At 47.2% G+C, this 16,249-nt stretch overlaps 1 protein-coding gene across 1 annotated transcript in view; it reads right to left on the minus strand.

The window, feature by feature from the left end:
• Nucleotides 1–16,249, minus strand: part of VWA5B1 (von Willebrand factor A domain containing 5B1) — an 85,225-nt gene that overhangs the window by 40,691 nt on the left and 28,285 nt on the right. Inside the window, exons 8-10 of the mRNA XM_063145307.1 lie at nt 10,738–10,848; nt 10,011–10,213; nt 6,857–6,971 (exon numbers count right to left, since the gene is read on the minus strand). Coding sequence (XP_063001377.1) covers nt 6,857–6,971; nt 10,011–10,213; nt 10,738–10,848 — 429 coding nt within the window. The remainder of the gene's footprint in view (nt 1–6,856; nt 6,972–10,010; nt 10,214–10,737; nt 10,849–16,249) is intronic.

The raw sequence follows: 16,249 nt of genomic DNA on the forward strand, positions 1-16,249 counted from the left end.
AGGCCTCCCCCCCCCCTGCTGTTTGGGCATGTCCTTTGTGGAGAAGTTTCATATGTTCCATTTATACAGCCATCAGGTAGCACTGCAACATTGCCACAATATTGTGCTGTCCCAGAAATACAGACCAAGGGTCCATCTAGTCGAGCACTCTGTCCACACGGTGGCCATCAGCCAGGGACCAACAAAGCAGGACACGGTGCAACAGCACCCTCCCACCCATGTTCCCCAGCAACTGGTGCACACAGGCTTATTGCCTCTAATACTGAAGAGAGCACACAACCATCAGGGCTAGTAGCCAGGGATAGCCTTTGCCTCCAGGAATTTATCCAACCCCCTTTTAAAGGCCATCCAAATTGGTGGCCATCACTACGTCTTGTGGTAGTGAGTTCCATAATTTAGCTATGTGCTGTGTGAAGAAGTCCTTCCTTTTATTTGTCCTGGATCTCCCACCAATCAGTTTCATGGGATGACCCCATTGGGTTCTAGTACTTTGAGAGAGGGAGAAAAATGTCTCCCTATCCACATTCTCCAAACCATGCATAATTTTTAGGGGTGTGCACGGACCCCCAGCTCCGCCCCGCGGGCCGATCCGAAAATTTCGGATCGGCCCGCTCCGCTCCGCCCATACTCCGCTCCTCTTCGCCGCAGAGCTCCTGCTCCAAATCGGAGCTCCGCAGTGGAGGGGAGTGGTGCCAGGTAAGGCCGGGAGAGGAGGGCGGGGGGTTTACCGGGCCCTGCAGAGCCCGGTGAGGGACCAAGGGGGAGGGGGGCCTTACCTGCCTCCGTCCGCGGTCCGTCGGCTTCTTCGACGGACCGCGGATGGAGGCAGGTAAGGGAGAGGAGGGCGGGGGGGGGGGGTTACCGGGCCCTGCCGCTGTTGCTGCATGGGCGACAGCGGCAGGGCCCGGTAAACCCCACTTACCTTTCCGGCAGAGCTCCGGATCGAGGCGAAGGATCCGCCTTCACCTCGATCCTCTTCGCCACGCTCCGCCGGCCCCCCAATCCTCTTCGCCGCCTTAAGGGGAGGCGAAGCACCCCGCTCCGCATCTAATTCGCCGGTCCAATTAGAAGCGGAGCACATCCCTAATAATTTTGTCCACCTCTATCATGTCGCCCCTCAGCCTCCTCTTCTCCAAGCTAAACAATCCCAACTGATGTAACCTTTCCTCTTAGGACAGACGCTCCAGCCCCTTAATCATTTGAGTTGCCCTTTTCTGCACTTTCCCCAGATCTATAATATCCTTTTTAAGGAGTGGTGACTGGAGCTGTACATAGTATTCCAAGTCTGGTCGCACCATAGATTTGTATAAGGGCAGTATGATACTGCCAGTTTCATTCTCAATTCCTTTTCTTATAATGCTTAACATGGAGTTTGCCTTCTTCACAGCGGCCACACGCTGGGTGGACATTTTCATCGAGCTGTCTACCACAGTCCCAAGATCTCTTTCTTGCTCGGTCACCACCAGCTCAGATCCCATTAGGTTATACTTGAAGTTGGGGAAACCAACGAACTGATGTGAGAAGAAGGAAGGCCAGTCAGAAGAACCTAGCATGAATCAAATAAAGCACCCTAAAAAGGCAGCAATGGGTGGGCTTCAAGCAATCTACTTTGTTTCTCACTAGAACCCCAAGTTCCACAGGATTTCAGTTTCAATTCCAGAACTGGAGCATGTACAGAAATCTTGGTGTTATGAAATTCATACCTGGCAATATAGAAACAACGGATGTTTGCCGTCTGACATGGAGATAGCTTTAAATGAAATATAGCCTTATGTATTGTGTGTATTTTACTAGATGTATGTGTTGTGTAGTAGTTTGTATAGTTTGCGGTGTTTCTTTATGTTTTGTTTTTTGTACCTTCCTTATGTGTCTGTTTTTTGTGGAAAATAAAGAAAAGTATTAATTGGGGAAAAAAAGGAGAAGAAATCTTTTCCCACACACAAATCTACTTCTGTTTCTCCCACAGGCATTCTTGATTTCAGCAGCCTAATTTAGCCGGGGAATGGGTTCTGTTGTCACTATTGTTCACCTATTGGGAGTAGAAATCTTTGCTCACCCCTGTCTTAAGGGAACAAATAGCCACAAATAAAGAAGAAACATGGTTGTATTTTCCACATGACCAAAGCAGCTAGAAGAGCATTTGCAAAGCCCTGGAAATCAAATCAACTACTGAGACTTCAGTTATGAGATATGAGAATGTTAAATAAATTAACTTCGGCTGTTCAAGCCAGTCAGGGAGGCTGTACTCATACAGAGTTTAAACAATCCTACACCAGCTAAGAAATTACAATGGCTGGAAAACATTTCCTTCCCTTTTCTTTTAAATCTAAGGCAGCTATTAAAACAATTCCTGTTTTTCTGTTTTCTGTACAGTGCCTGATCATGCATACTTGGCATATATATATATATATATATATATATATATATATATATATATATATATAAATAATCAATGCCAAAGATGATTGCAAAATCTACAACAGCTCTATATCTGGTTTTGTACTTCGCAAGGAACCTGGGCGTTTTGCATAAAGCTGGAGACAGATCTGAGTCACTGCTGGATTTTATATTTTCAAACATGGAGGAAGCGGACGCCATGTTTCCTTTAGGGATGCAAGAGTGTTTTGTTTACTTTTGCAAATCATGCAGACACATCCCGTTTTAATCCCAAATGTGAACCCGAGCGAGATAGCAGGCTTTTTTTCCCCCGAGAAACATTTGCAAATTTGGGAATTTGCAAATGTATTTGAAAAATGAATATTCCAGCGCCAGGTTAAGACATGGCTTTTTAACAAAGCCTTTGATGGCTAAATCCACCAGCCTGCACACTGTCTGGTTTTAATTGGACTTTACTGTTCTAAAATTTCATATCGGTTTTAACAGATTAATGGTTCAATTTGTTTTAGAATTGTATATTTATTGTTCTATTTTATATGTATGATTTTAACTGTATGCTGCCCTGAGATTCTTGTTATATCGGGTGGGATGTAATTATTTATTTATTTATTTATTTATTTATTTATTTATTTATTTATTTATTACATTTCTATACTGCCCAATAGCTGGAGCTCTCTGGGCGGTTCACAAAAATTAAAACATTCAAAGTATAAAACAACAGTATAAAACCATAATATAAAATACAATATAAAAGCTCAACCAGATAAAAACAGCAGCAATGCAAAATTACAAATTTAAAACACCAAGTTAAAATTTATTTATAGACTGTTAAAATGCTGGGAGAATAAAAAGGTCTTCACCTGGCGTCTAAAAGCATGTAATGTAGGTGCCAAGCGAACCTCCTTAGGGAGTTCGTTCCACAGCCGGGGTGCCACAGCAAAGAAGGCCCTCCTCCTGGTAGCCACCTGCCTCACTTCCTTTGGCAGGGGCTCACGGAGAAGGACCCCTGAGGATGACCTTAGGGTCCAGGTAGGTGCATATGGGAGGAGGCGTTCCTTCAGATAACCTGGCCCCAAGCCGTTTAGGGCTTTAAATGTTAATACCAGCACTTTGAATTGGGCCCAGACCTGGACTGGCAGCCAATGAAGCTGGAAAAGGACTGGCGTGATATGGTAAATGTTTAAATAAATAAATAAATAAATAAATAAATAAATAAAACATACATCGCCACACTTTAGGCAATGGGGGAAAAGTGCGGACTTTTCAGAGCCGAAAAACAGGATGAAAACCAAAACGGGAGTGCGGCGAAACGAGCTTCGAAGTCATTTTCTGAGAATTTCAGTAGCTCAGAAATGGCTGGTACCTTGTAGAGCAATCTTAAGTGACGCGGGGAAAGTTAAATGGCGGGTGATTGGCTGCTTCCAAACCCCTGCGGGCTCACTCCAAACAGTCTGGCAGGTGGGGGATGATATTATTATTCTTATTATTATTATTGTCCTCTTGTTCATGGGAGAATTAATCCCCCCCCCCCAGTTTTAATGACTGGGAAGTTTACCACACCTCAGATGGCATTGTTCATGGGTCCAATCCACCCTGTGGTTCAGGAGTTCAGCATCCCAACCAAAAGACGGTTTTCGGAGACCTTGGAAGCTTGCTCACTATTTTACAACACTGTCATCAGATCTCATAAAGGTCCTGCCCCACTGTAGATGTCAGAGTCTTTCTTATCGACCGACCCACGCTCCTTTCCTTTTGAGCGCTGATGATAATGGTAATCTTCCCTGGTGCGAAAGGCCTGCAGAGAACGGATCGATGCCTAGCCAGGCCGCACCTCCAAGCCAATGCCGCTCCGGAGAAGCAGAATGAGGCGCTTTAATTCCCTGTGCCTCATATGTGCAACAAGGGCTGATCAGCAACTTTCTGAAATATATGTTCATATCTTGGGAGAGATTTCCTTTTGCCCTCTAGTCTCTTACAGGGATTGCTGATGGACAATCCCAAAATATACCTGGCAACATCAAATTAAATAAAATACTCTTGGAAGCATCACTTGAGTTCCCAGTTGTACTAACTCCAATTACCGATTCTGACCTGAACTCCTGCTCCTCTGAAACAGGGGCTACCAAACTCAAATTGAACTCATCTACTATTTTCACATTCACTCTGAGGACTGACTGAAGTCTAATTCATTTCATTACAGATACTGGCAGGCTCCAAATGATTAGAAGTTTGCACTGGCTTCCTAGAGCCTAGTGAATACCCACAGCACAGAGAAAGTGGAGAGAGAAACGTTTTTTTCTCGCTGTCTCATGACCAAGTTATGCGATTACTATCAACCTGCCCACTATCAACCTGCCTGATCATTGAGGTCATCCAAGGGCATGCTCCTGGTGGTTCCACATAGACCTACCCTCCGACTGGAGTCCACCAGGGGAAAAGCCTTCCATGTGGTGGCCCCCCTCCTATGGAACTCCCTGCCTCTGGAGGTCAGTCAGGTGCCAATTTCGTATTCTTTTCTGGCACCCCCTAAAAATGTTCTTGATCCAGGAAGCCTTCCCCTAACGACCAGCCGTGGTTTATTTTGCACTGTTCCTTTTCAAATGTGCTTTAAGGCAGATTCCTGCATTGAGCAGGGGGTTGGATGCGATGGCCTTGTAGGCCCCTTCCAACTCTACTATTCTATGATTCTACTTTTAAAGCGTTTTTATTCAATTTTATTTTGTTCACTGCTCCGAAATTCTGAATGGGAAGAGGTATAGAAATAATGTAAATAAATAAATAAATAAATTACTGTTGTCATGCTGTAACAGGCCTGGAACGTGCCAAAAATTGAACCTGGGACTTTCTGTATGCCAAGCAGGGTAGGGATGGTGAACCTACCACAGCCGGACCCTCACCAGCCACCAGAACTGGCTTGCTGCACGTGACGAGCTTCTGGGTGGTCCATGGGCCACGCATGGTCTCCCATTCCCTTGACAAGCTGCCATTTTGTGTAAATACGGCAGCTCGTCCTTTTCTGTAAAAGGCCATTTGCGTAAATGGCAGCCATCAAAGGGCCATTTACACAAAATGGCAGGCGTAATTGGTCTAAACATAATGTTGCGTAAATGGCCCCTTGACGGCTGCCATTTCTGCAAATGGTCCTTTACCAAAAAGCCCCGGCTGCCATTTTTATGCAAAAGGGCAGATTGGTGAGGGAACAGAGATCACCACACTTGCTCAACAAGCTGTCGGGCAAGTCTGGGGATCCTCAGACTGGCCCCCGGCTGGGGGGCAAGCTGGCAAGAAATCACTGGTCCTCAAGCCCCAACTAGATGCCTGAGCTATCCCTAAAGCTGGGGCTGTACCTCTGAAGTACATCCTTTCCTCTTACCTCCTTTCCCAACCTTGGATCCCCAGGTGGTATTGGAATACAACTCCCGCCATCCCCAGCCAACATGGCCAATGGTCAGGGATGATGGGGGTTGTAATCCAATGGCATCTGAAGGCCCACGGCTGGGCACAACTGTTCCAGAGCTCCAACTCAGTTCCCTCACCTCCAGCCTAATCTATCCGAGCCGGACAAGTCGATAACCATCAAAGGATGCAACGCGTGTCCAAGCAAGCCTCCGGCCAAATTATTTTCATTAGCGGGGAAAGACTTCTCATTCAAGTAGCCACTTAATGACAGAGGTGGCCACGCCAGAACTGTTCAACATGTTTGACCCACGCCAGCGATCCCAACTCCAGACCCATTCCAACAGGGGGCAGAACTTTTTGGGGACCAAGGGCTGAATGCAAATTTTGGAAGGGTCTTTGGGGGTGTGTGCATTCCAGAGGTGGGCGGAGCCTAAAGAAAAAGGATGTGGCTGTAGTCGAAGTGGGTGGAGCCTACTGATTTTTTCTTTTTCTTTTAAAACCAATCTACTTGAATTTAGGTCTTGGGTCCTGCACGTGTTGACTCAGAGGTAAGCACCAGTCCTGTGCATTTCGCCAGAAGCCAGGAAGTGCAAGCAACAGCTTGAAAGAAGGACTAATTTCTCCCCACTCTAACGCATGTTTACCAAGAAGAGCAAGCAATAGTCTTACACAGAAGCAAGCCTTTTTTTCCCCTCCCCCTTTTCGGTTTAAACAGAAACCAAAGCCTGTGTGTTCAGAGCCAAAGCAAAGCAAAGCACATATCAGTTTTAAGTAAACATTGTAAACAAGCAAAGCAGAGGGTTTTAGAATTAATCCAGTGGAGGCTGCTGGCTCTGAGGTCAGTGGGGCCGTGAATCGTTTCAGTCCGAACCCGTCAGAATTCTAGAGGAGCTCTCCAAGGTACTGAGAGCTCCTTTAGAGTTCTGACGGGTTTGGACTAAAACCCGGAGCAGATTCACTGCCCTACTGATATCAGAGTCACCAGCCTCCACTGAATGGATCCACAAAAAGGAAAGGAACTCCACCCCGTAAGGATTCCAATGGAAAAATGCAGCATTACCTTTGGCTGCAACCTCTCTCCCTCAGCGAGGAATTCCGCGCTTCCTTTGGACACCGCCGCCAGACCGTTCACCAGCCTCCGGCAAGCATTTTGCCCGATGCCGAAAGTATAGCACCTGTAGCGAGAAAGAGCAGAGGGGCTAGGCGCGCATCCAACCGGTGAGGCTCAGCAAGGGTGGAAAGAAATGGTGAAACACGCCCCCCCCTTATGCCATGATGGAAAGTTCTGCCAAGCTCGGATTCTGAACGAGTGATGTTAGGGCTGCAGTTCCCCCATCATCATCATCATCATCATCATCATCATCATCGTCATCGTCATCATCATCATCTGAAAGACTGTATTCTCCCTCACAAGCCTGCCCGTGCTTTAAGCTCTTCAGGAGAAGCCCTTCTCTCAGCCCCACCCCATCGCAGGCACGTCTGGTGGGAACGTGGGAGAGGGCCTTCTCGGTGGCTGCTCCAGTCTGTCTGGGAAAGCTGCCGATAGACCAGCTAATTAGACAGAGATACAGATGTGGGCAGCGTGCCCAGGCAAGCCCAAGAATTCAGCCACAAACTCAGCAAACAAACAGCGGAGTTCGTCTTCAGCTGTGCTATGCAACAACACAGTTAACTCTTTAATATCTGAGTACAAGACGATTAAACATGAGGCAGAGTCCGGTTCCGTTCCGAGAGTCAAAGGCTTACGACAGGCAGAGAGAGTCCAAGAAAACAGTCCAGAAGTCCAGGGATACGAGCAGGTCATGAATTCCAACGCAGTCCGATGTTCAACCAGGATACAAGGTCACCGAGATCCAAAACAGGAATCAAGAGCTTTCACCAGGATGCTCAGTTAATCTCTGGCAAAGTTCCTGTTGCTTCCCTGCTCTCTAAATACCCCTCCCTGGCAGCTACAGGTGTTCCCTATTGAGCTGGCGTCTAGCATAAATACGCAAAGACCTGCGCCGGGCTTCCTTTTCCGCCCTATGCTGCCTAAACAACTGTGCAGGTAAGTTTGTTGCTTCTCCCTCTGTGTCCTCTGAATTGGCCAAACTCCCTGCTGGTTTAATTACCGACACACTGTTACTTGGCTCTGGCTCCACCTCATTCTCTGAGTCTGCATCGGTTCTGCTTCCTCCTCCTCTGAGTCCATCCCCAGAAACTCTTCAGAGGGCCTAACACAGTGCTCTGGAACTCTTTCCCCAGGGAACCTAGACTACCTCCTTGGAGGCCGAAGAAGAAGACCAGCCAAGACAGGAAGTGGGGGAGGAAATTATCCAAGACTCTCCAGGAGTCAAGGAGGAATCTTCCCAGGAATTTATTGAACAGGAGGCCCAGGCTCAAAGTTCACCTTCACCCTTCTCCTCCACCCTGAGAACTCAGTCTTTGTCAGAGGGGGAGGGAGCAGCAAAACTGACAGATCCCAGAGTCTGCTACAGGGTCAAGCAGGCGGAGTTGAGAGGAGGTGGGAGGCGGTCCGCTAGACTTCCCACGTGCTAGAGGCTGCAGCTGGAAGACCCTCCCTGAAAGAGTCTGACAAAAGCCTGCCAGGCACGGTGGGAAACCATCCGTTTACTGTAGATGATAGGCAACTGCCTTGCTTTGTTTGGCTAATTAAGCTTAGAAGAGAGTTCCTACCATTCACTCCCTTCAGGGGTGAGGAGGTGTCTATTTATTGAATAAAGGTTTTGTGGATTTTATGGCAGGCCCCTTTATTGCCTCACATCTCATGGGCGGCTTGGAATCACAACACCCTGCATCCTTTGAGCCTCATCTGCCTCTCACATTGGGCGCGGCGTGATGTTATCAAATTGTGTTGGTGTTTATTCTCATTCTGTTTACTAAGAGCAAGCGAAGTTATCTGGGCATGGAGTCTTATGTAATCCAAATGGCACCTTCCGTGCACAAGAGGGAGGTATCAGCGAGGGGTTGTGTGAGAAATTCGCTTTGTCAAGGGTTTGTGTTTTTGCAAATTTCTCCAATTCGCACCTCCAGGACCTGAATGCAATTTACAGTTGGAAATCCAGACATTTCCGAGTTTATGATGCCTTCCATAAAACAAAAAAAGATGCAGGCACAACATGGTGACATTTGAGAAACGTGCAAAGAAAAAGCATAAAAATTTGCAGAACCATACTTTAACAAATGGGTGCATGTGTCCAAAAACTGTGTACATTTAAAAATGTACACAGAAATGCATTACAGAAAATGTGTACTTTTTTTTTTTATTAATTGCATGCTTGTGCAGATACAGGATAGAACAAATGTGACCTTAAAAAACCCAACAATCTCAATGAGACCGAAATGGAGAGATCTTTGCATTCCTAGTATAAGCAGGCTTGGGAGAACTTCAGAGTTTGTTGAAGTACAAAAAAGTGAGAAAGAAACAGCCCAGTAAGGACTGAGCATATTCAGTAGACACGGAATGCTGGCTGATGGTTGAATAAAAACAAACAGAAAACCAGGGAGGGAGGATGTAATGGAGTATGGCATGTAATGTAATGTAATGTAATGGAAGAGGGCATGGCTGGCTCACTGGAACTCTGTACAGGAAGGTTGCTGCGTTTTCTATTTTGTTGGAGATCCCACTGGGTTTTGAAATTACTGTTCAACACACAATTTCCCTTCTCTATTAGCGTAATCAAAACCTTCTTACCTTTTCTCAAAACCCCTGACACTCCCACCCAAATTTCCATCCTAACGAATACCCCTGCCCTTTCAAGTGTTCCTATGAATGGATGCATGAATCAGCAAAACCTCAGTTTGCTAAAGAACCCCGAATTTCGTTTCAAAACTCGTTTCAATTTGAGTCTGTATCAGATCGTAAACTTTTTTTTCTGTTCACATGCAAATCCATACAGATTTTCCATGTATATTCCCCTCCCAAAGCATGCATCAATGGTATGCATCTTTCAAATGTGTACATTCTTCTCCCATGGTTTGAATTTCCTCTGGGCATGTTTTTCAAAACTATGCATTTTTCACGCACATTTTTTTTTCAAATTCGCACATGCTGTCAGACCCATATTGGTTGCCAACTCAGAAATGGATGGACTCGGTCCGTAGATCATGTCTGTGTTTGGAAGGTGGCTAAATTCTGATCAAACATGATCTGAAACAAATTTCTCATACATCCCTGCGAGCAGTACATGAAAAATGCTCAGAGCATCTTCTACCTGGTGGAGAATGAGTGATTCCGTACGAGCTCTAGAACTTTCCCGGTGTTGCTAACGGCACCATCTGTCAGCAGGAAAAGCAGCCGCGGGTGGCCTCGGTGGATCGGCTGCCGGATGATCCATTTCAAAGGCGATAAGACATTGGTTCCGCCCATGTCCGAGCGGACCTTCTTAATGCTCTCACATGCAATGGCCAAATTCTCCTGTAGAGGGAGCACAAGAGCCATGCAGTTCATTGGCTGAATTCACATGAGAACGCACATGAGAAACGCCCCTCCAACGCATGGAAGGCAGTAGGAACCAATGACAGGGAGGGGGCGGAGCTAGTGAGCATGTCTCCCCTCTCCCGCTTGAAGATTTCATCCGGCCCACATTTTAAGGGAACCAAGCTGACTCGAATTCCTGGACCGATACACGGATCGGGACGTATTTTTCCTTCTGTTTTCGCATCATTCTTTGAATTCTGCAATGCAGTTTTCAGCTCCGAAAATCTACCAAGATGCATTTCCCCCCTCTTTTTGGTAAAAATCCATTAAAAACGTGTGTCTCAGTATAAAATGCAAGCAAAAGTGCACATCTTAGGATAAAATGCCTACAGAAACAATGCCCCTATGTTTGTGTGCGCTTTCACACACACACACACACACACACACACACACACACACACACACACACAATCAGATTGGTATGGAAAACGAATGGAACCTGCTATTAAGTGGGTTCTTACCTCGCAATACGTCTGGCTGGAAGGAAACAAGGCTTTAAAGGTTGATCCAAATCCGATGATGTTGAAGAGACACGTCGGCATAAGACTCTTCAGAATGACCAACAGGGCACCCTACAGAGGGTACAAAGGAACCGGATGTCAGGAAGCTTGGTTATAAGCATCGCCAGGTGGTCTCTCCTTCCTTGAGAGGTAAAAAGGTACAAGGGCATAATACGTTTAGATTCCCTTGGGAAAAAGAGGAGTTAAAGTGACAAATTCCAGAGAGGGCAGCATGTTAGTCTGTTATAGTGAAAACAAAAAGAAGAAGGGCTGGGTCAGAGTGAGCCAGAATTCAATATCTCCCCCTCCTCCAACACACACAGATTTTGCCACACTGTTTGCAGGCAGCAAAGTCACAGGGCTTTTCAAAAATGTGGGAAGACATGAACAAAGGAGAATCATAGAATCATAGCATAGCAGAGTTGGAAGGGGCCCACAAGGCCATCGAGTCCAACCCCCTGCTCAATGCAGGAATCCACCCTAAAGCATCCCTAGCAGATGGTTGTCCAGCTGCCTCTTGAAGGCCTCTACTGTGGGAAGCTTCTGTCCCATCTACTGTTGACGGTGTTCACACTGCTTGTGAGGTTTCCTGCCCCAAAGATGCCAGAGTGTGGTTTTCCTCCTCCTTCCGTCATTCAGAATTGGCTTCATGAGAAAGTACGTGGCATTGTCACAAAGCCAAATCAGAGTAAGGGGAGGAGCAGGAAGCAATGCTTTTCGCTCCAAGTTCAGCATCTTTTGAGTAGGAAACATGGAAGAAAATGGTACCCAGCAGACAGGACAGTCAACATCGCAACCACGAGTGGAATGCACGGTTTCATTCAACCACCCAAGACCTCCGTTTCAGAACTGAAAAAGCACTCAGCAGAACCTTTGGGTCCCTTCTAGACTTGTGTTTTAAGGCACCCCAAGACTCTGTTTTTACTTTTGTGGAAAATACAGTTGTCTTGCTGATGTTGGCTTTCTTGGCAATGCTGGAAGCAGAGCAAACCCAGTAGTTGAGTTTTGCGGTTTCTCTCAAAGGAAATGTAATCACACCAGTGTCACATGCTTCCCACTTCCCTGGGCAGTGAGAAATTCCAGGGGCAGCACTACTGGGATTTATTTCCTTTGGATATCACTAGTGATGGATGGACTCACCAGTGTCCAATTCCTCGGACATGCCCCCTTCTGCCCCTGCTCGGGGAGCTGTGTGAGCTCCTTTTGAAGCTCAGGGAGCGTCCAATGATGTTGCGCGACCGTCCGTCCTTGTCTGGAGCCTCCATTGTGCGCAATGGCGGAGGCTGCGGAAATTATGTATTTTCCCCATTGCTTTAATGGGGGCTTTACGGCTGCCATTTATGCAAGGGGGAAAATAATAATTTCTGGAGCCTCTGTTAGTGGGCAACAGCGGAGGCTCCAGACGAGGGCGGATGGCTGATCATTTCCCTCCCATGTGGGGGTGGCTCTGCGCAGATTCCAGATTTTTGAGGTCCCTTTGGAAAGACACCCTCATGGCCTCCTCCCTCAGTGAGTCTAACTTCTCACCACCATCATCACCAGCTCCTCCTCCTCCTTCTCCTCCTTCTCCTCCTCCTCCTCCTCCTCCTCTTCCTCCTCCTCTTCCTCCTCCTCCTCTTCCTCCTCCTCCTCTTCCTCCTCCTCCTCCTCTTCCTCCTCCTCCTCCTCTTCCTCCTCCTCCTCCTCCTCCTCTTCCTCCTCCTCCTCCTCCTCCTCTTTCTCCTTCTCCTCCTCCTCCTCTTCCTCCTCCTCCTCCTCCTCCTCCTCCTCCTCCTCCTCCTCCTCCTCCTCCTCGTCCTCCTCATGGCTGCCATTTCCTTGCTTAACAGACAGAGAGGTCCAAAAAGCCAAAAGCAAAGGGGTAGATGAAAAAGATACTTTATTCAAGGAAATAAAATAGTTCCAACGTGCGTCAGACCACATGCGGGTCCTTCTTCTTTGGTTTCTAACCCACCCACCCCAATATGCAACATTTGGCCGGTGCGTCAGAGACATTTCCTTTCCTTGAATAAAGCATGTCTGATTGTTTTTATCTACCCCCTTGCGTTTGGCTTTTTGGCATCCGTTGTGAGGTTCCACTCTTGGCTCATGACAGGCAGGGAACAAGTAGGCCGTGGCATCTGCTCATCTTCCTTCTCACCGCCACTGATGTCAGGGCTTGTTCACCTGAGGAACAGGTGAACAAGCAGGTTGCAAGGGTGAAGAGGAGGAGCTTGTCCAGGGGAGTCTTGTCAATGGGCCCCTGTTGGGATTTGGGCCCTCAATGCATGCCCAGGCATGTCTACCCACAACGGCACCATTGAGAAAGGGACTTCAACCTACAATGTTTTGCCTTCCTTTTATTTGTCCTGAATCTCATAAGAACATCAGAAGAGACCAAGGGTCCATCTAGTCCAGCACTCTGTTCCCACAGTGGCCCACCAGTTGTCAACCAGGGACCCACAAGCAAAACATGGTGCAACAGCACTGTCCCACCCATGTTCCCCAGCAACTAGTGCACACAGGTTTACTGCCTCGAATACTGGAGATCACACACAACCATCAGGGCTAGTAGCCATGGATAGCCTTCGCCTCCAGGAATTTATCCAACCCCCTTTTAAAGCTGTCCCAATTGGTGGCCATCACTACATCTTGTGGCAGTGAGTTCCATAATTTAACTCTGTGCTGTGTGAAGGACTTTCTTTTATTTGTCTTGAATCTCCCACCAATCAACTTCATGGGATGACCCCACTGGAATCTAGTATTACGGGAGAGGGAGAAACATGTCTCCCCTTCCACATTCTCCACACCAGGCATAATTTCGTACACCTCTATCATGTCTCCCCTTAGCCTCCTTTTTTCCAAGCTGAACAATCCCAGCTGTTGTTACCTGGAGATGCTCCAGTCACCTGATCATTTTACTTGCCCTTTTCTGCACTTTCCCCAGCCCTACAATATCTTCTTTCAGGTGTGGTGGTCAAAACTGCTCACAGTATTCAAAGTGTGGTCGCACCATAGAGTTGTATAATCCTCCACCCCCTGCAGGTGAAGGGCCCATGGAAGGAGCTATCCACAACCAGAAAGGAGGCGTATTAACATTCTTTTATCAATCCCCAGAGTCTAATCAGGCAACATTTCCAACCTAAACAGAAATGACAAGACACCAACAACGTTCCCCTCTGTCAAAGGAGGTCAGTTCCCCCGTCGCCTCCAGCTCTTCCAGGAAACGCGGATAAACAGAGAGACCGGCAAGGAAGATTAAAAATTAAACACGTACACGGTGATTCATCGTTGGCTATTTACACGTTTACAAAGGAATGCTATCCCTCAGCACCTGTATGTGTCTGTCTCCCTCCGAATTTCAGAAACAACCCCCTTTTGTGATTTGCGTTCAGAGAATTGCCTTTGGAAGCACAACAAAGAGACAGCCATTTCCTCTTCACCCAAAACCATTATCCCATCCACCCACGTATAAAAATGTTTATATGAAGATAATAGCCCTTTCAGGTTCCCAATTTCTATCATGCTGCTTCTGAATACTTTTTTTAAAAAAACAACAACCAATCTTCATTGGTATAATCCTATGTTAAGTTGCTTATTTGTAGCAGAACCACAATGGCCCTGTTCAGAAGACACCTTAAGCCATGGCTTTAACCATGGTGGTTAAGCCAGAAAGCTGGGCTGCATTCAGAAGACACCTTAAACCATGGCTTTAACTACAGTGAATAGTAGGGCTGTGCACGGACCCCCCGCTCCGCTCCGCCTTGATCCGCCTAGGGTCCGCTCCACTCTGCTGCGGAGCTCCGGCTCCAAATTGGAGCTCCGCAGCGGCAGGGGACAGTACCAGGTAAGGCCCCCTCCCTCCTCCCCCTTACCTGCATCCGTCGCGGCCCATCGCCAGCTTCACTAGAGCCCGCGGCTCAACCAGGAACTGTAGGCCCCGCTTGCGGCCTACACTTCCGGGTTGAGCCGCAGGCTCTAGTGAAGCCAGCGATGGGCCACGATGGATGCAGGTAAGACCCCCTTCCCCTTGCCCCCTTCCCTGGCTCTGCCGCCATCACAGCACGGGCGGTGGCGGCAGCGGCAGCGGCAGGGCCAAGTAAACCCCCCTTACCTTTTTTGCGGAGCTCCGGATCAAGGCAAAGGATCTGCCTCGACGCTCCGCTGCTCCCCCGATCCTCTTCGTCTCCGCCTTAAGGGGAGGCGAAGCACCCCGATCCGCTTCTGCTTCTCCGGTCCGAGGAGAAGTGGAGCACAGCCCTAGTGAATAGTAGTTTATTCACTTTGGTTAAAGCTATGGCTTAAGGTGTCTTCTGAACACAGCCTGGCTTTCTGGCTTAACCACCATGGTTAAAGCCATGGTTTAATGTGTCTTCTGAACGGGCCCAATGTTTAGTTCATAACTCAGTGACAAGGCCTATTGCCAGAGATGGTATTTTGCATGCAAAGCATGTCGCTCAACCACTGAGATGTGGTCCTCCAAAACCAAGCATTGCTTCTGAGCTTAAAAGTGAGACATCGTAGCTTAAAACTGACGTGCCCATTTAAGAATTTCTTAGAGAACTCCATCCCTGCTGGTTTGCTCAGCTCCAACATCCACTCGTGCAATCTAGGCATTGAAGGATGTGTTTCCTTAGAAATGTTGAGCTGTTTCATCTCCATCAATGCCCCTCTTCAAAATACATGCGCATTTCGGCAACTCAGTACTTACAGCTGAAATTCCATTTCCCGGACTATGACTCAGTACAGACCATCCTCCAAGCATCACAGCATAAAAACAAACACAGTCAGGTCAAATCCAAAATCCTGGGGCAATACCTGGATTAGGACTAACGGAAAAGCCACAAAAGACAGTGCACATTTCGTTCCATTTCAGTTGGTCCTTCCTGTAGGTTTCGGATTCCACACACACACACCCCAGGTTTGAAATTTTTACTCATAGACCCGTTCTTGTTTTAATTTTTCCCCAAAGATGTTCTTGAAAATGGGAGCCGTATTAACTCAACAGGAACAGAACAGCAGCTGCAGGAAATTAAAATGTATGAACCCTGAATATATTACTTTTAGTCTAGACCTTTTTCCTCTGCTTTGTTGTATGCGCATGAGAGCACATGCATGCGAGGGTACCAAACGTTTGTGTCTGCTCATTGCAGGTGATCAACAGCATCTCCCTTTGATTCAAATGGGGACAGCTGTAGCTGGAATCTGAACACGTGAGCTTGTTCTTTCATACCTATTCAAGTCCATTTGCCAAAATATATAGACCAAAAGTAGGAACTCCAGAGGGCTGCATTTAGAATTCCAGTTCTTTTTTGACTATAGAATCAAAGAATAGTAGAGTTGGAAGGGGCCTATAAGCCCATTAAGTCCAACCCCCTGCTCAATGCAGGGATCTACCTTAAAGCATCCCTGACAGATGGCTGTCCAGCTGCCTCTTAAAGGCCTCTAGTGTGGGAGAGCCCACAACCTCCCTAGGTAACTGGTTCCATTGTCA

Source organism: Elgaria multicarinata, chromosome 20 (genome assembly GCF_023053635.1).
Source record: "Elgaria multicarinata webbii isolate HBS135686 ecotype San Diego chromosome 20, rElgMul1.1.pri, whole genome shotgun sequence".
Taxonomy (NCBI): Eukaryota; Metazoa; Chordata; class Lepidosauria; order Squamata; family Anguidae; genus Elgaria; species Elgaria multicarinata.